This window comes from Sarcophilus harrisii, chromosome 5 (assembly GCF_902635505.1).
Source record: "Sarcophilus harrisii chromosome 5, mSarHar1.11, whole genome shotgun sequence".
NCBI classification, from domain to species: Eukaryota; Metazoa; Chordata; class Mammalia; order Dasyuromorphia; family Dasyuridae; genus Sarcophilus; species Sarcophilus harrisii.
In genome coordinates, this window is record NC_045430.1 from 193271913 (window position 1) to 193292170 (window position 20258).

Below are 20258 nucleotides of genomic sequence, written 5' to 3' on the forward strand. Positions count from 1 at the left end.
TCGCTTGCTATCTGAAGGCCTCAGTTTCCTCATGTGTAAAATAAAGGAGTTTATCCAGACATTGAGTTAGTTCCTTTCGGCTATAAATTTAAGATGGCATCTCTACCCTTAGGAAGCTTTCTCTGGTGAATACTTTATAATTTGATTTCCCAGTATGTTAATGTTTTCTCCTTATTCGTTTCTTTGCATTTATCTATTTGTGGAGAAGAATTGTGGAGTAGAAAGAACCATGAACTTGGAATCAAAGTACCAGGGTTCAGATCCCATATCAAAGAATTTGCTTTGTTCTGGAGCAAAGCAGAATAAGAGTAGCTAAAAAAAAAAATAAAAAAAAAAAAAAAAAAAAAAAGCGAGATGTACAAATTTAGAGACATCTCCCTCCCAAATGGTCACCAGGACTATTTGCACCTGACCTGTGGTAAAGCCTACCCAAATTGAGCTTGTATTGGTCTGATCAGCCACAGTCAGACACATTGTACTTTGACCCCCAGGAACAGTGATGTCACTTGTTCCTCTTCAAGCTCAAAGCACAACAGCCACCATAACCTATGTGACTGGGCAAGTTACACTCTTAAAGGTTTCCTTTCAGTGAGAGGATTGGATTAGATGGTCACTAAGATCCTTTCATCGTGAAATCTATGATGCTTGGTAATATTTTCTGTTCATCACCCCTACTCCAGTGAATAGTAATCTCTTTGAGAGCAGGGACTATTATTTTTTCTTTTTCTTTTTTCTTTTCTTTTTACCTTTTTCTTTCTCTCTCTGTTTGTGTCTCTGTCTCTATATCTGTCTATCTCTGTCTATCTCCATCTCTGTCACTCTCCCCTTCCCTTTTTCTCCTCCCTCTCTTTTCCCTCCTTCTCTCGCTGTCTCTCTCTGTGTCTCTCTGTATCTCTCTCTGTGTCTCTCTGTCTGTGTGTGTCTCTGTCTCTCTGCCTCTGTCTTTGTCTCTCTGTGTCTCTGTCTCGATACTCCTACTACTCAGCACAGTGCTTTTGGAACATGGTAGGGATGTAATGTTGTTGGCCGACTATAAGCTTTCTTAAGTGGGGGACGGGCACTTTAGTGTAAATTTAATAGTAAATTTATGTCTTGTAGTCCTAGGGTTTAGTGCAGTGCAGTGGACAGAGCAGAACCGAGCAGTTTCCTTATCATTTCCTTCCTGTCTGCTCCATCCAAGGAGCGCACTAACGGTCGCCCTCTGACCACATTTCCATCTCCAGCCCCCTTTTCTACCGCCTGGATCCCCCCTCCGCTTCTCCGTGCTTCCTCCTTCAAAAAAGCTGTTGATCAGTTTGCTTACGGGGCTGTTTGTTTCAGATGAAGCCCTCTGCTGCCCTCCGCTGTTTAAAGGAGAGAGTTCAGAGGGTGATGACAATTGAGCACAGGGCATTCAATCATCCGGTCTTTTACTGTGGAAAGTCTTGACTCTGAACACACCTGAAAGACATAAGGTGGGAAGATTTTGTTTGTTCGTTCGTTTTAATGAGTTTAATGGTTTGTAGTGAATTTCAAGACCCCTTAAAATGATGGGAAACAATCTGAACTGAAAAGTAATGAAAAATTGTGATTATGCCCTAGTGGTGATTATAACCACAAAGCAAAATTAATGGTCTGTTCATCAGTCTAGAGCACAGACAACATGGCACAGTGAACAGGGTTCTAGACTCAGAGTCAGGAAAATCTTCATTAAAATCCACCTTATGATGTTTACCAGTTCTGTGAACCCTATAACCATGTTATAGGGTGAAATTACTATATGTGGTCAGCGGACTTGGGTTCAAATTCTGACTGTCATTGCCTATTTTACCTTGGAAAAGTAACTCTGCATATCTTGGTTACTCTGCATATCTTGGCTCGAGTTTTCTCAGCTGAAAAATCAAAGTATTAGACTAGACGAACTTTAAAGTCTAGCTCCAAATCTATGACCAAGTGAGGATTCCTTGTGTAATGTCTGAAGCCTTCCAAATTAGGGGTTCTCAATGTGGGGAGATCTATAGATTTGGGTTATTTTTTTAAAAATCTTTTCATAATTATATTTCTATATAATTGGTATCCTTTCTAACCCTATGTATTTTCTTTTAGTCACTTACAACTATGATTCTGAGAAAGGATCCATAATCTTTACCAGACTGTCAAAGGCATAGACAGCATAACAAAGTCTTGCTACATATCTATAATTCTATTTCTGAGCCACAGGGCCTTCCCTCAGAGTTATCTGGTAAGTGTTTGATGTACCTGATACTATCCACAATATTTATGGATTTTATCTAGGACATTTTTTGTTTGTTTTAAAGCCTTATTGCCTCTCAAGACATTTTTTATACATTTTTTATTGCCTCTCAAGAATTTTTACTGGTCTATTAGATGCATTTCATCCTTTGTCAAGAATCCATCATTTATTTAATTTAATTTAAATTTAATTAATTTAATTTAAAATGTGGTTCAAAATTCCAAATCCCATTCTCAGATATTGTTTTAGCTTAATCTGTTTGCTTCAGTTTCTCCATCTGTAAAATGGGCATGTTAATAATATTAACCTCCTAAGGTTGCTTTGAGAAACAAATGAGGTAATATTTCTAATGGGCTTTGAAAACCTTAAAGTATTATGTAGATGTTAGCATTTATTATTTAGTACTTTAAGGTTTGCTAATCCCTTAATAGCTGTTAACTCTTTAGATCTTCATAACAACCCTAGGAGGTTGGTACTGTTATTACCCTCATTTTATACATGAAAAAAAGCTGAGGCAAACTGCTAGAAAGTAGCTGAGGTTGAATTTGAATTTAGGTCCATTCTAATTCCAGGTCTAATGGTTTTTCTTCTTCCCTAAATTCTACTTTTTTGGCATCACTTGAAAATTGAGATATAATTTCTTTATATGATAAAAAATATAAAAAGTAGATTCTTTAGTAGATATTAGACATATAGACAGAGAAGGAAATCTACCTACATAATATTTCCCCATCTTTTCAATTTCCCTTTAGCGCTGCCCTCTAGATATATAACCTGATACACACACACATACACACACACACACACACACACACACACACACATACACACACACACACACACACACACACACACACATATATATTAGTTTCTCATTGCTCTTCTTATGATGTAATCACCAGAACTGAACATTGTAGTTCAGATGTGATCTTACTATGGGAAGTATAATGGGTCTTCCATCTCCCTGGCTGCTAAATAATTCCATCACTAAAATCTTTCTATGCTTCCCTGGGCACTAGCCACTAGGCTCTCTGGTGCCATGTGCAGTTGGAGGCAGAGGGCATGAAGTTCAAGTTATTCAACATGAGCAAATTCAATTATAATGAGAGTTATACATCTTGTTGCAATGTGCCATTGAACTTTAGAACCTTCCCTCGATTTCCCTTGATGCTAAGCTCTGTGGCTAACATGTTTAAATATGTCTTGTGATGGAAAACTTACTACCTCAGGAATCAATCCAGCCCACTGTTGAATAATTCTGGTTCTTAGAAATATTTCATTATACTATGCAAAATTTACTTCCCTATAACATCCCCGCCATGGGTTATAATATATTGGAAACAGCAGAGGACTCAAAATTGACTATAAATTTTAACTTTCTATTGCCTCCTAGTGGTAGTTCTTTTATTCTAAGCAGTCTTGCTTATTTCATAACATAAGTGTATGGCAAAAATCTAGCTCATAATGAAACTGATTTCTCTTCAATTGAAGATGTATTCTACTGAGAAAGGTCTTACCATTCAGAATAACATTACATTATGAAAAATAGTCAACCCAGTCATTTAATTCTTCTTGATTCTTATTGAAAAAAATGCCTAAGAGCCCAAAAGGAGGGGATGTTTTCTTATGAGAGAGTACATTTGGTCAGTTCAGACAAGATGACTGTTTCATGGCAATTGCAGCCTTTTTTGTAGCTGGGAATAACATTTAGCAATGAAAATCTAACTTAAGGCCTGGAAGCTAAAAGTAATTGTGATTCTCTAAACAAATGTTGAAGGTGTGATAGCTTTTATCATTTAAAATCATTTTTAATAACTTCAATTATCATAGGAAGCAATGTGGTACAATGAAAAAGAACTGGAGAGAGAACCTGAGTTCAAATTGTATTTCTGAGACTGTGGCTTATATGACAAGTCCCTCAGTTTCTCAGATTATAATCTCCTCTGCTATAAAATAAGAGGAATCGATTAAATAGCCTGTGAAATCTCATCTAGCTCCAAATCTTTGTTTAAAATAAGTAATGTTTATCGTTACTAATTTATTTAACATTTATTATGTATTATGTATTGTAGTGGGAAAAAGGGAAGTAAAGCAGATTTATACTTGTAATTAGATATTGCATATGCAAACATTCCCTTTCCCAGAGCTAACAATACAGTAAGGGAAGTTTATTTGTCTGTAGTATACTAGAGAAAAAGACCTGGGATTGAAATTGTGTCATCAATAAGTAACACATGATTAACTGAATACTGATTCCCTATATGATTTATCATTGATGCCCATCATAAGTTATTTATGTATATTGCCTTCTATCAGTTCATATCTTTCTTATGCCCTTATATTCTGTTAGTATTATAGTTATTAGCATACTATCACTTCTGTTCTATCAGATTCTAACCTTCATGAAGGTAAAATCTGCATAATCAATTATTGCTACTCCTCACAGTTTCAAAAAATTCACAACATACAGTGGGCATTTATGTATAATTTGCATAGTATTATATGAGTCTATTGCTCTTAGTCCCGGTTTTGAAAGAGGTCCAATGATATCATTGGTGATGCCTTGACTAGTGTGTGAATTGGATTGATGTGAGGCAAAATTGTGTATAGTTGTGAGGCACTGAACATCCAAAGACAAAAACAAAAAAGCTCTCTTCCCTCAAGCCTCACATTATTCCTGTGGGGTATTAAAACAAGGTAACTTGAAAAAGAAAAAAAGGAGAGAGCACTAATTAGGGAGATGAAAGGAAACTTAATGGAATATTTGGTACTTCATCTGAGTCCTGAATAAAAAACATAGATATTAAAGCCAGAAATAAAGATTTTAATGTCAATTCTAAATAATTTAATCAAATGAACAAAGACAAAAGATGGAATGGCAAACAACTAGTTTGCAGATATATATTTGGATGGGTGGATGGATATACATATACATTTCTCTCTCTATTTATATATATATATATATATACATAAACATATATAGAGATATACACATATACATATATACACACTTATTTATGTATAATATATGGACATATGAAATAAGGCTGGAAAGCTGAGTTGAAACTAGACCATGGAAGACTTTAAATGCCAGTTGGAACAATTTGTATTTGATCTAAGAGGCAGAAGAGGAGTTGCTAAAAATTTTTGAGTAGGGAAGTAGTATGTTCAAACACAAGGCAATCATTTTATTAGTTATATGGAGAACTGATTAGACAAGGGATGAAGAATTAAAAAAAAAAAAAAAGTAGGCTATTACAATAGTCCTGAGGAGAGATAAGAACCTGATATAGGAGGGTAATGACCTTGTGCATAAAGAGCCTGGAATGAGTGAGCAAGATATTGTGGAAGGAGAACTGAGAAGAATTATTCCCTTATTGGATATGAGATAGGTGGGGCGGGGGGGGGGGGGGAGGAGGTGCAGAAGGAGGTAAAGGAGGGAGAAGAGTCAAGGATGATTTCCAAGTTAATCACCTAGCTAATAAACAGAGTTGTGGTATTTTAAAGAGAAATTTTGCACATAAGCAATATGGAATTTTGGTGTGGGTAGGAGATGAGTTTCATTTTTATCATTTTAACTTTGAGATATTGAGGTATCTAAGAATCATCTAGCAGACTCCAAATGAGAACTACGTACAGTACAAATATTGGCTGTCATCATCAGCATCAGCATCATCATATGTCAGTAACAGGGTTTAAGAAAGAGATTATGTTTGGATATGTCCATTTGAAAGTCATCTGTTGTGGTAAGTATTAGGAGATAGAAAATTTAGAATCAGGGGACATAATTTCACAAAAATATCACAAAAGCCAGTAATACATAAGTCCTAAGTCTTTATCTTGGATTTGTTTTTGTTTTTGCTGACTCAAAAAGCCCACAGCTTTAACTTTAACAAGAGCATATAAGGATTATGGAAATAGGGATAGGAAGAGGCAAAGGAAGGATACAACCAAAGAGATCTCTGAAATTTCAGATATAGTGATCTATAGGGCGGGGCAGGAGGATCAACAGGAGAAATTAGAGAGGGATGTGAGTGATAGTCTTTTGAAGAGTTTACCTCAAACTTGTCACAGACAGTTTAGTTGAGCTTGTGTTGACTCTTTTCATTAATCACTAAGTGATAGTACATCACTTCTTCAACACAGTCACTCAATGAAGAAGCAAATGTAATAAGTTTTGTAAGGAAAGGTCAGTTTCTGGCCCAACTAATTGGTTTCTAGAGTGGTAAATAGCAATTTTTCAACATTTCTAGGAGAATAAAAATTATGTGAAAATGAAATTGTAACATATTGTAAAGCTTTATAATTTAAAAATTTTTTAAATGTTTATACCTTCTAAATTTCAGTATCCTAGGGAAAAATAATGATCATCCCACTCTATTAGTTCTGTTGGTTTTAGATCTCTGATATTACCGACTTTTTGCATTTTCTGATGCAAAAAATTGACTGTTAAATCAAATAGGGAAAGAAAATACATGTTATGAAAGTATTGAAAATTAACAGCCACAGATAGCATCTACAGAAGAGAGCAGCTTGTTGCACACTTATAGCTCTTAGCAAAGGCCTACAAAATAAATTATTTTGAACTATTTCCTAGAGATAAAAATGAAATTGACATACATAGGAACTGAATTAGCAGAGATCTTTGCTTGGACCTGTACTATTTAACATTTTTATTGATTGCATGCTTATTAAATCTGTAGAGGACATAAAGGGAAGGAGAACACCGTGTTGGATGACAAGAGTCAAGATCACAAGAGATCTTGGCAGGCTAAGACTCTGACCTGATTTTAACAACATAATGGGAATAAATATAAATTCTTATACAAGTTAAAAAAATAAAATTTCACAAATATAAGCTAAGAAAGGCAATTGAATGACTAAAAAGCAATGTTTGCAAAAGACCCTGGGTTTTAGTGAACTACATACTCAATAGGAGTCAACAATCAGAAAGGGCAGCCAAAAAAAAAAAAAGAAAAAAAACATATTGAATTGTATTACTAGAACAAGAATGTCCAAAACTAAGGAAGATGAAAGCTACCCTATCTTCTGCTCAGCTCAGACATCTAGAGATTTATGTTCAGTACCTAAGTGCCACATTTTGGAAAGAAACAGATAATTAGAGAGCAGCCAGAGAAGGGAAACCAGAATGATGAAAAACCATGAGATCATGAGACATGAGAATAGGTTGAAGGAAATGGAAGTCTTTAGGGGTAGCTAGATGCCATAGTGAATGGAGTGATGAGTCTGGAATCAGGCTGACTCACTTTCCTATATTCAAATCTGGCCCCAGACATTGTTAGCTATGTAATCCTGGGCAAAGCACATAACCTTTTTTTGCCTCAGTTTCTTCATCTATAAAATGAGCTGCAAAAGAAAATGGCAAGCTATTTCAGTGTCTTTACTAAGAAAACTCTAAATGAAGTCATGAAGAGTTGGACACAACTGAAAAATAACTGAACACTAATAACAAGAAAATGGTATGGGATGGAATTGGATTCTCAAGGTCCTCCTATTCAGAGATTCTCTGATTTTGTGACCCAATCCAATACCATTGGATTATATAAGTTAAAAAATAAAATTTCATAAATATAAGCTAAGAAAGGCAATTGAATGATTAAAAATCAATGTTTGCAAAAGACAAACATTGTTTTATCCCAAAACATGAGTCTACAGAAGGACTTAGTGTAAACATTAGACATCATCCATGAAGAGGAAAGCTTTCCCTACTATCCCCCACCAACAAAGGTGGGAGGGGGGTAAAAATGTTTGTACCCTTTAAATTTCAATGCCCTAGGGAAAAATAATGCTGACCCCCATCCTATTATTTTGTTTGATTTAGATTTCTGATATTACAGACATGAAGATGCAAAAAGTTAAATGGTAAATCAAATGAGGAAAGAAAATTCAGGTTATGAAAGTATGAAAAATTGATAGAAATAGGTAGCATCTACAGGGGAGAGGTAGCTTTTTGAAAACTTATAGCCCTTAACAAAGACCCACAAAATTAGCTATTTTGAACTATCTCCTAGGGATAGATAGAAATGAAATTAATTATGTGCCTGCAGGGCACATAAAATTCACCCCCACTTCCTACCCCATGTCAATTTTGATAGCCACAACAACCCACAAGACATTGACTCTCCTTCCTTCTAAATTGAAGAATAAACTTTGGGAGACACTGACCACAACAGGTACAGTCCTATGATGAGAAAATACTGTCCTTTTACATATTTCCTGATCTTCACTTTCTTGTGACTGGTGGGGAGAGCAATGGGAAAATCTTGTAATTTTCATGTTTCTTCAGAGAATCTTCCCAGGGCTCTTCTCAGAGCACTCATCACTTCCTTGTTCCTCAGACTGTAGATCATAGGGTTCAACATAGGGGCCACGGTAGTATAGAATAAAGCAATCATCTTTTCATGTTCTGCTGAGGAGGCAGCCCGGGGCCGCATGTAGGTGAAAATGGTGGCCCCAAAGCAAAGGGAGACCACAGTGAAATGGGAGGCGCAGGTCCCAAAGGCTTTGCGACGTCCCCGAGTAGAACGGATGCGCAGAATGGCTCTAACAATCTGGGCATAGGAGAACAGGACCAAGGAGCAGGGTAACATGATGACCACAGAGCCTGAGAAGGTCACCATGATCTTGTTGAAGGAAATGTCCACACAGGCCAAATGCAGAACTGCTAGTGTCTCACAAGCAAAGTGATTGATAACATCCTTGCACAGGGGAAGTCGAAAAGTAATGATTGTCTCCATGAGTGAGTTTAAGAAACCAGCAGCCCAACAGGCAGCAGCCAGAGCCATGCACAGCCCTCCATGCATGATGACGGTGTAGTGTAGGGGAAAGCACACTGCCACATAGCGGTCATATGCCATTGCTCCCAGTAGAAAGAACTCAGTTCCACCCAGTGCCAGGGAGATAAAGAGCTGAAATACACAGCTATAGAATGGGATGGACTTCTTTGAAGACAGAAAATGAATAAGCATTTGTGGGACAGTGCTGTTCATATAGCAAATATCGACAAAGGACAGGATGCTAAGGAAGAAATACATGGGGGTGTGGAGTCGGCTGTCTAACCTGATCAGATAGATGATAAGGAAGTTTCCCACCATAGTTACCAAGTACATGACTAAGAAGAGGACAAAGAGGTAAATCTCAGTCTTCAAGTCATTAGATAGTCCTAAGAGGATGAATTCATTTACCATTGTCTGGTTGTTTTGGGCCATGTGAAGGTAGTTCTACAAGGCAATATAATGAAGTGCTGATGCTTTGATTCTGGAAGGAAAGATATTTTCTTGTAAATTGTCAATGAAACCTACTCACATATTTCAGAAGAAAGATAGCATTTACATATTTCCACTTAAAAAAACCAGTTTAGTTAGTATGAGATTAATTCCCTTTATAATATTTTCACAAGAAAGATAATGCAACTATTATTTCCACTTTAATGTTGAGAAAAACTGAGACTCATAAATTTTAAGGGATTCCCAAGTTTTTACTACTAACTAAAACATTCATTTTATCAGAGGGCAATGACTTTTTACCCCAATGACAGTATCTAAAAATGTGAATTTCTGAAATCTTTCTAAGATCCTTTTTGTCCCAGGATACTCCTTCCCCCTGCCCTTTTTTTTTCTCCTTGGAATCCCATCATTTCCACCACTCTCTTCTTAGGCTAAACAGATTTTGTCAATCAAATACATCTTTGCCATCCAAAACACTTCATACTGTCTTCCTGGTACTATGTAAGAATCTGAAATCCCTTTCCTTTCAATCTTGTAGTCATTGAAATGTCTCTTTCCATCTTAGAAGGAAGATTGCAAAAAATAAATTCTGAAAAAAAAGCAAACAAATTTTGGAGGGGAGAGAAGCATGGGGAAAATATCACTAATAAATTTTCTAGGGCTGACATGCACAAGGAAATGAAGGCTTCATTGGCCAAAATCAGTTTTGTGAAGCTGTTTTACAGTCAAGTTAAATGTGGGTCACTGAACAGAAGTTGGGAATAGAGCATCTCAGACCTCCACTTTTAAATGATTCTATCAAACTATGTATGAGTTTCTGAGGAAGTGAGAAAAACAGAAATAGTAAAAATGCCCAAGAAGATGTATTCTGCCTATTATCCCTATCAAATTTTATTAATGAATCTCCTATATTATCTAAAATATAGAATGTTGGAAGGAGAAATAAAAATAAGAGAGGATAAATGAAAGGATGGTCTAATGTGTAGATGGGGGAGGGGAGGTAAATGCATGTGTGTGTGTGTGTGTGTGTGTGTGTGTGTGTGTCAGAAGATTTTTAACTTTACTCAAGAAATAGTAGAAGTGTTTTGAATAGATGAGTAAAATGACCAGATCCATTTGTGAAAAGAATTATTTTGTCACTGCTACAAAGAATAGATAAATATCATCTAGGAGGGAAATAGAAGAGTAAAGATAAAAACTATGTAGTTCTGCAGTGATGGGATATATAGGACTAAGGATCTGTATTTGGGTGGTGGCAGATGGAAGACATAGAAATAGATTTAGAAAAAAGGAAAGAATACACTTGATAACTGACTAATACCTAGCATTTATATGTTTTAAGGTTTACAAAACACTACATTTGTTATCCTATGTTGTCCTCACAGCAACCTTGTGTGAGATATGAGCATGAGGGGCAGTGAAGTATCAAAAATAAGACTAAAATTACAAAAGGGGATTATTGAATTAGTAGTAAGGATAGAAACAAAAGTAGCAAAATCAGAGGGAGAAAAAAATAGAATAGTAAGATAATGAGTTCAGTTTAGGACTTGACAAATTTGGAGCTATGAGAAATCTAGGTGGAGACAACCTGTTGGAGAGGCAGCTACTTAAGTATGTGAATGTTGTCTCCCTGATAGAATGTAAGCTCCTTGAAGGCAGATACTGTTTCATTTTTATATATGTATCCAACATAGTGCTTAGAACATACTATGAATTTAATAAATGCTTGTTGATTGATAGATGCCTTTCCAAATATAGTGGATGACCTACTCAAAATGTTTGTATATGGGAGAATGCAGAATAAAATTGAGGAACATCTAGAAATTTGTATTAGTTGGGCAGTCAAATGAATAGAGAGAAAGAGACTAAAATAAGACTGCAAAGGCTGTTTGAGTCAGACTGTGAAGGTCCTAAACTGTCAGACTATATAGCTACTTTGGATATCATAGTTTTATGTTCCCATATACAAGCTCCTCATCTAAAAAACATACTTGAAGACTTCTACTTACTTACCTGAATACTTTTAATATTGTGTGCACGTGTTTATGCATCTATTCACTCATCCATATACATGTATTTATTCTGCATCTATATGAAAAATATACATGGCTATACATACAACTCTAATAGCCATTCACATACATCTCCTAACCTTTTCATAATCACACACACTCCACAAATTCATTAAATGAATTACCATTGTAGTCTCTCTGTCTCCCTCTCCATCTATGCGTTTGTCTGAGAGACAGAAACAGAGACAGAGAAAGAGAGAGAGACAAAGAGATAGAAAAAGAGATAGAGATAAATTTCTTTGGCATTCTAATGAAGCTGATAGACCCTTTCTCAAAATAGTGTTTTTAAATGTATAAAATAAGATCCATAGAATCATAAAGGAAACTGAATGCTGAAATACACTTAGTAAAATATACTTTTTAAAAAAGGTATATATATCTGGACCTATGCTAGGAAAGGATCTTTTGTTATCTCAAGATTTCTTCTTAGTGGCATATTTATTGCTTCCATGGAAAGGGGAGAAGTCTTTTCTCATATAAGCTAACTGGAGTCTTGTCTTCATGGGCAAGTCTGACTGAAGGGAACCACTCATACTAATATCCTTTGCTAAACTTGTCTCCAAATCATTAAGTGCAATGTGAAAGAATGCCAGCAAGAACGAGGGAATGGAGAGGAGAAAATGGGGAAAGACAAAGGCAATAGGAAGATACAGCAAACAACAGATTCATCACAGACTTTGTACCTAGAAAGAAGCTCTGGATACTTGGCTGGTCAACTTTCTTGGGATGGGACTGTTTCCATGTCTCATTCTTTCCTTCCTATTCCTCTCTATGCTCAGCTACTTTTGAATTCAGTCTCTTTTCTGAATTTGTTTCTTTTTCTTCTCTTTCTTCTCTTATCATGTCAAAGTGTGTCATCGCAATACTAGACATACATTTGTCATTTAATAAATGTAAAGGGCTGAAACTCTGAATAGGTGCACTGGAATCAGACAGCCAAGCACTTAAGGCTAATTACCTATTGGACAATAACTCTATTAACATGTTTGCAATTTCTCTTCTCACAGTTAATGCTAGCTCAATGCTTGGGGTTAAGAGAATTGTAAGGAGGGATTAGGGGGTGGAGTAAGATGAGCCAGAGTCACTTTGGAGGAGAATAACGAGAAGGGAGGTTGATAGAGAGTTTGTGGCAGTTTTGTCCATCCCCTTCACTTCTGCCCCTAAAGACCAAGGACTTTTGCTTATCCTGACTCTGGCTGATTCTGAGGCCTCCCGGGAGCTAACCCAGACTTCACAAATAAATACTTATTAGTGAATGTAAACATAAATGAAATAAAATAAGATGAAAGATATGAGCACTCTGAAAAATATAGATACTATATGAGTAAAATATAAGCAACATTATAATTAATATAAATTTTTCATGCAATAGTTATTATATATCATATAAATATTATGTATATGATATTTTAATAATTGAATGATATAATATAATCTATTATTATTCCAGTATCTCATCACAAAATATTTCCTTTATGTATAGATCCAAACATCATATAGTGACAGAGCCAGGAATGACAGGATCACAAATAGAACTAGAAGCAATCTTAGGACCATCTAGTCTTATCTTCTCATTCTGGTTGGTGAGGAATCTAAGGATCAGAGAAGCTTTGCATTTGCCCAAGGTCTTGCAGAGGGTATATAGCGTGGCATGAATTTAATCCCAGGATCTTCCCATAGTAATCCCAGGATACTCTTCCCATACTTCGGATGTTGGAAGGTTGGTGTTTGGGTAGGCATAGCTGTATTTATTTATTGAAACAGTTTTGTTTTACCTTTACTATTTATCCCTTGTTCTATATTTCAGGTAATATGGTTCTCACATATATAGTCTCAGTGCCACCGATTAGGTCTGAAGAGTCTAATTATTGTAGGGAGAATAAGAGCTAAAAGCAATTGAAGAAGACATATTTATTCTGATTTCACCATTTTTCAACTCCCTTAACGAGGTTAAAATATGAAGTAAGATTTAAAATATTCGTTGACTTTTTACTCGACCACATGTTTACTAAATACCCATGATGTCATCTGTTCCTTATCTTCCTTTACTCCCTTTGGGGATGTAGAGTAAATTGCAAAGAAGCAAATTTTTCTTGGCAAAAGGGAAAACTTGTTAATAATTGGAATTATCTGAAAGTGACTTGGGAAGTAGTGGACTCTCCCTAACTCAAGATCTACAAGCCAAGGCAGGATGGCCACTTCTGGGTTTATTACAAAAAGAATTCTTATTGTGTATAAGTTGGACTAGGGGGCTGTTGAGGACCCTTCTAACTAAGATTTTGAAATAAAAATCAATGTTACTTACATGTTTCTATGTTACCAAAGCAATTCAAAGGAAACAAGCTCCCTGCCAACATCTTCTTTAAAAAGGACTTCCTCACTTAATGGGTCACTTCTGAAGTGAGCACTATAATCCAGGGATGCTTACTCACTTCCTCAGTTCACAGCAAAGCACATATTCTCAGAGTCAGAAAAGGCAAGTAAATCCTCCAGTGGGAGCTATCCTCCCCATCAAGACAACAAAGTTGACATCTGGTCCACATAGGCACAACAATACTGAGAAAGTCCTCTCATAGAACCCATCTGAGTTGGTGAAGTCTCCAAACTGGCTACTTCTTTCCTGCTTTCCCAGTGAGCCAGAATCTGCTTTACAAAATACTATAGCACCCACAGTCTTTTAGAACTGGATATCTAGTGCATTTCTTGTCCCCCTGGATGCCAAACTTAAAGTCATTTTTGCAGAAGTTATGAAGCCAGAAGCAGTCAATGAATTCCAGAAACCCTGCTTTCACAATAAGCACTCTTAAGCCATGAAGGCCTAGAGCCACGTGATGAATCCAGGAAAACATCTGACTTACCTCCAGTGCAGGAGGCCATACTTTGCATAAGAAGCAAAGACAAGACTGAACAAACTATGGTGCTTGAAACAAGAACAGACAACTTTCTTTGACCTCAGGGATGAAATCTCAAGAGGCCAATTATTATTATTATTATTATTTGCTTGTTAAGTTCCTTTATTTTCCTCTTCATCTATTTGGTCACTTTCCCTCATCCAAAGACCTCAACAAATTTAGTATTTGATTTTTCTGTCCCAGAAGTAGCTTCCTCACCTCATGGGATTCATTAGTGGGCATTCCCCAAGGTTTTCTAGTGGCACTATCCTTGGATATTTGCATCATTTTTGAAATAGGATGTGCATATATTTGTGAAAAAATACATGTGACTCTAATTTAATTCAACTTTTATTAATCATCTGAAGTATGAAGAGCATTGTGCAAGGAAGTGGTCAACGCATAGACTGGATAAGATAAAGTTCTTGCCCATATGGAATTCAGAAAAATAATGTAGATACAATAAACACTGAAAAAGTTTTATAGTGAATATCAAAATATAAAGTTGATGGATAGGGTGGATAGCTGATTTCCAATTTGGAAGGCAATGGGTAATCAGGAAAGTCTTCCTAAAGAGGTCACATTTACCTTTAGCTTAAAAATAAATAAAAAGATGGAACAAAAAAAGAAATGGAAGAGGACATTTCAGTTGTAGGGAGCAGTATAACTAAGGAAGCTCATAAAAAATGTCTCATATATTAATAATCACAGGGTTGTTCCCTAAAAAACTTAAAACTCTTAAACTACTACGATAAGGTCAGCTCTTACTGTCATTAAAATCCTACCCAGTGGTATGTAGTTGCAAAAGGAAAATGCTATTATTCATTTTTTCTTTTTTTTTTTTAGGAGCCAATGATATTTATGGTTGACAAGGACAATTGTTGAACTTCATGCTCATTTAATTTTCACAAAATATTGCAAAATAGGATGTCATTATGGTAGAAGTAATATATTTCAGATTGGTGACTCTAGGTTCAAATTCTGGCTTTGCCACTCACTACTTTTGTGACTGTGTGAGTCACTCTGGAATTTTGTCTCTGCATCTATAAATTGGCGGGTCAGAAAAGATCATCTCTCAGGTCACTTTTACAAATGAGTGAATTATGATTCAGATAATAAATTACTAAGTTCAAAGTCAGATGGCTAGAGTATGGATAGGCAAAAACAAGGAAGTAAAAGAGCTACTTCTTAGACTATATGGTATAATCTTAACAGAAAATTAAGATAGTAAATTTTACAAGAATTTCATTCATGCTTCATGTAGTCCCTCTCTTGTCAGACAAAAGAAATGTGAGATGTACAAATTTAGAGATAGCTCCACTCAATATGTGCATATGGACTGTTTGTGCCCGAATTGTGGTAGAGCTTTCCAAGCTAGTATTGATCTGATCAGACACAGTCCTTGACCCCAACATAGTGATTCATTTGAGAATGAAGAGCAGTAGTCACTATCACTTAGATCTTTCCTGAGAAGTATTAGCTCTGTCCCTTTACCTTTCCTTTTGGAAGTTCTAGAGAAGTTCATTGAATTACAGAAGCTCACAGTTGGAAGAGAAGTTAGGGATCACCCATTTCAACTCATATCTGAGTAAGAGTTACCTTTAAAAATACAATCAACAAGTGATAATCTTTGCTTAAAGACCTCTAGTTAGGGGGCAGCTAGGAGACACAGTGGATAGAGAACCAGTCCTGAAATTAGGAGGACCTGAATTCAAATCTGGCCTCAAATACTTAACACTTCCTAGCTGTGTGACTCTGGGCAAGTCATTTAACCCCAACTGCACCCACTTAAAAAACAAAAACAAAAACAAAAAAACTTCTAGTTGGGAAATATCCAACTCTCTTCAAGAAAATCCATTCTTTTGGGGGATAGCTTGTATTATTGGGAAAAGTAAAAAAAAAAAAAAAAGATAGGATAATAAATAGTAAGTGTAATTCTCTCATTTTTGCTAAAAAAAAGAATAATAAATAGTAAGTATAATTCTCTCATTTTTGCAGAACTATATTAATGAGAACTTTATCACTTTTACCACCTGCTGTAAAGAATAGAACTTAGGATCAAAACTGAAATTCTCTATTAATGACCACTGGCATATCCAAAACACCTCGCCCTCCCTCTCCTCCCCTTTTATTTCAACTACAAGGATAACACAGCAAAAACTGGTATGGTAAAGGATAGAAAGATTTTTGTAAATCCTTTTCATTTGGAAGGATGCTGAAGTGCCGAATTATTTTAGAATTGGGCCATGCTTTGATTTTGTGAATATGAGGTTTAGCTTAAATAAAGGAAAAAAACTCAGAGAATAGTCATTATTAAAAAAAAAAAAAATTAGAGAGGAGGATTCTGGGAAGATGGCCGAATTAATCAGAAAATATCAAGTTCTCCAGATTCCCCTCCCTCCCCACCCCCAACCCCTGAGAACAAATTGGCACCTCAGGGCAAACAGACTGGTGAAAAACAACAAAGACTTGGGACAGAACGGGGTCCTCCTGGAACAACTCAAGAAGACCAAAAAAAAAAAAAAAAAAAAAAGTCCTCAGGACTCAGGTTTAGGTGTGTGAAATGCAAATTGCTCTGGACTAGCTCAGCAAAAACACCAAGGGGGAACCTCGGGCTAGCTGGCTTTGACTGGATCCCCAGCAAGAACCACAAAGTCTTTCCCTCCTGGCCACGTGCAGAGTAGGAAGTCAGTGTCCAGGAAAACTGAGGGAAGTTCGGCTAATTGGGAACGCCAGACCCAGCTGTGCTACAGAGATATGGCCCTGGGCCAGAAGGAACCAGCACCCGGTGAGTACACAGGCAGCGGGGCAGACTGTGGAAACTTTCAAGAGCTCTTGCTTTGGGGTTCCAGGTCAGAGGGAAGAGCTGAAATGAAGCTAGAGGCACCATCCTCCCACCTCATGATTACAGGCTCTTATACTAATACAGCTTTTTAGAGTCTGATCATACTCAACTCTGACCCAGTTTTTCTTTTGAGCTACCCAATTACTGTTGTCAAATTTAAACATATGGTATACATTTTCATATAAAAGGCATAAATGATTTGTCAATGTTAGGTAACTTGAAATTAATCTTTGATATTGGCTGTTATGGGGTAAATTTTCTTTTAAGTTTGGGTTTGATTGAGATAAAGTACTGAAAATTTCCAAATTTGTTGAATGTCTTTTTTTTTTCATTCGTGTGAGAAGGAACAGGCAATAGAGGGAATCTGTGAGAAAAATGCTAGCAATGGCAAGAAGGATACAACTCTCACTAGAAGCAGAGAAGGGGTTAATTATTTGAAGACCACAGTGCATAATGGGAACTGAGAACCAATAAAGGGATAGAAGACTAATAGGCAAGAAGCAGATAAAATGATATAATGGCCAATAATCAAAGTAGATAAAGAACCATAGGAAGGTCAAGGTGGGGAACAGCAAAGAGTATCAAGAAGTACCACAATGTTTCTTGGAAATAGGGGCTGTACGACAATGAGATATTGAAAGATGAAAAGCCAGAGAAAAGGCAATGAAATACAAAAATCCATTGTGGGGAAACAAAACTTTGAATCTTTTTACTTTTCAAGTACCCGACCCTTGCTTGATAATACTATATGTTTTGAGGAATATGAATGTGGGGGTGAGGGAGTAAGAGGAAGTGGTATGGAAAGTAGTGCATGAAGTTCTTATATTACTCCCCTTCATGCATTGCTCTCCACAGCATTTTCCCTGAAGAGACATTCATATTCCTCAAAACTTATAATATTATCAAGGGTGTTGAGCAGTGCATGAAGGGAAGTAGTATAAATCATGAATGAAAAGAACAGAAATGTGGAAGCAGTGATGTGGAAGGCTTTAAATGTCAGAATGATGATCTTAAGTTTTATCCTATAGGTACTAACTAGAAATCTATTCTACACTTACTGATGTGTGCTTTTTTAGCTTTTTTAGTTGCATGTCCAATTCACTGATCTTTCTCTGTTTTATTTATGTAACTATTTAAAGATATAAGATTTCCCTAAGAACTTCTTTGGACGCATCCCATAAGTTTCGGTGTGTTGTCTCATTGTTGTTATTCTCTTGGATAAAATTATTGATTGTCTCTATGATTTATTGTAATTCTTTAGAATTAGACTATTTACTTTCCAATTGATCTACAGTTGTTGAATAAGAGAGTATTACGATCATAGCAGTTTTGCATCTACAAATTTGACAGCTATGTAGAGCAGGCCTTCTTAAACTTTTTTCACTGATGACCCTTTTTCATTTGAGAAATTTTTACATGATTCTAAATGTATAGGCATATAAAATAGGTATTCAAATGAAATATTTATTGGCTATAAATCATAATTTTGTGACCCCCACATTCAGTTACATTGCTCCATATATAGTCACAACTTATAGTTTAAGAAGTTTTGTTGTTCTAGAGAATGGATTGGAGAGGGATTAAAATCAAGAAGACAAATTTATGAACTATATCAAATATTAATCAGTCAGTAAATATTTATTAAGCAGCTATTATGTGTAAAGTCCATTGCTAAGTGTCGGGGATACAAAGAAAGATAAAAGAGAATTCTTGCACATAAGGAACACACAGTCTAATATGGATTCTAATGGAGAAACAAACAACCTGTACAAATAGACTATATACAAGATAAACTGGAAGTAATCAATAAGGAAAGATACTAAAATTAAGAGAAATCTGGAAAGATTTCCTGTAGTAGGTAGAATTTAGATGGAACTTGAATGGAGGATTCAGATCAAACACAGTCAGCAGGGTACAGTCTGAAATTGGGAGATAGAGTGGTTTGAACAAGGAAGAAGGTCAGTGTCACTGAATAGAAGAATATCTATGGGAATTGGGGTGGAAGTGAGTAGGGTTAGGTATAAGAAGACTAAAAAAGGAAGAAGTACTTTGAATGAGAAAGGATTTTATATGTGATCCTGAGGGTGATAGGGAGCCTCTGGAATTAATTGAATAAGTGATTGACATGGTTGGACCCACAATTTGGGAATGTTATTTTGATATCCACAGTCTATGGACATAACTTGAAAGAGAACTAACTATAAAACAAGTATCATGAAAATCTACAGAAAAATGATGATCAAGGAGAAGAAGATAATCCACATTATAAAATGTTTTAGGAAGTTCAAGAAGGATAAAAACTGAGAAAAAGTCATTTGATTTGGCAATTAAGAGATCAGGAACTTCAGGGAAAAAGAAGTTTCAGTTGAATGATGGATCAGAAACCAGACTTATAGATGGTTAAGAAGAGAATAAATGTAAAGGAAGTAGGCAGATATTATTGATTATCCTTTCAAGGAGTTTAGCCACAAAACAGAAAGGAGATTGGGGATGACAGATAGCAGAAGTGGCTAGATTAAGTGAGATTTTTCCCCCAGTATAACATGGTATAACATTTGTAAATGGTAGGAAAACAACCAATAGATAGGAAAAGATTGACATGAAAATGAATATGACAGAAGTGTCTCTCTCCTTGAGAAGATAGAATAGAAATATTGGTACATGTGGAGGAATTTGCCTTGAAAAAGAGAAGTGCATCTCTTAATGGGAGCTGGGAATAAAGGAGTAGATGGTGGCAGAAGGCATTTGGAAGGCAGAAGGAACACTTCATGAATGGCCTTCTGTAAAACATGAGGTAAGTTTCTTAGTTGAGAGAAAGAAGGGCAGCCATGAGAACTTTGAGGAGGAATAAAAAAAAAAAAGTTTGAAAAGAACCACTGTTGTGAGAGGCTTAGTGAATCAAAATGGGATATATAAAAGGATTGTCTACATAATCTCTCTAGGAAAATTTAAATAATTGGAAATGCTATC

General features: G+C 36.0%; 1 protein-coding gene and 1 long non-coding RNA gene across 2 annotated transcripts; one reads left to right on the forward strand and one right to left on the reverse strand.

Moving 5' to 3' along the window:
• The first annotated feature begins 545 nt into the window (after positions 1-545).
• On the forward strand, positions 546-2300 carry LOC116419236. The gene is made up of 3 exons (XR_004229492.1): positions 546-648; positions 1321-1454; positions 2086-2300. It is a non-coding gene; the product is annotated as an uncharacterized LOC116419236 (long non-coding RNA).
• Positions 2301-8507: 6207 nt separating this feature from the next.
• On the reverse strand, positions 8508-9960 carry LOC100918307 (olfactory receptor-like protein OLF3). Its single transcript, XM_031938211.1, has one exon. The coding sequence runs from the start codon at positions 9460-9462 to the stop codon at positions 8527-8529; it is 936 nt and encodes a 311-aa protein (XP_031794071.1). The 5' UTR covers positions 9463-9960; the 3' UTR covers positions 8508-8526.
• Positions 9961-20258: the final 10298 nt, after the last annotated feature.

What these genes read in the sequence shown, in the direction of transcription:
- LOC100918307 (XM_031938211.1), bottom strand. Translation starts at nt 9,462, where the DNA reads ATGGCCCAAAACAACCAGACAATGGTAAATGAATTCATCCTCTTAGGA.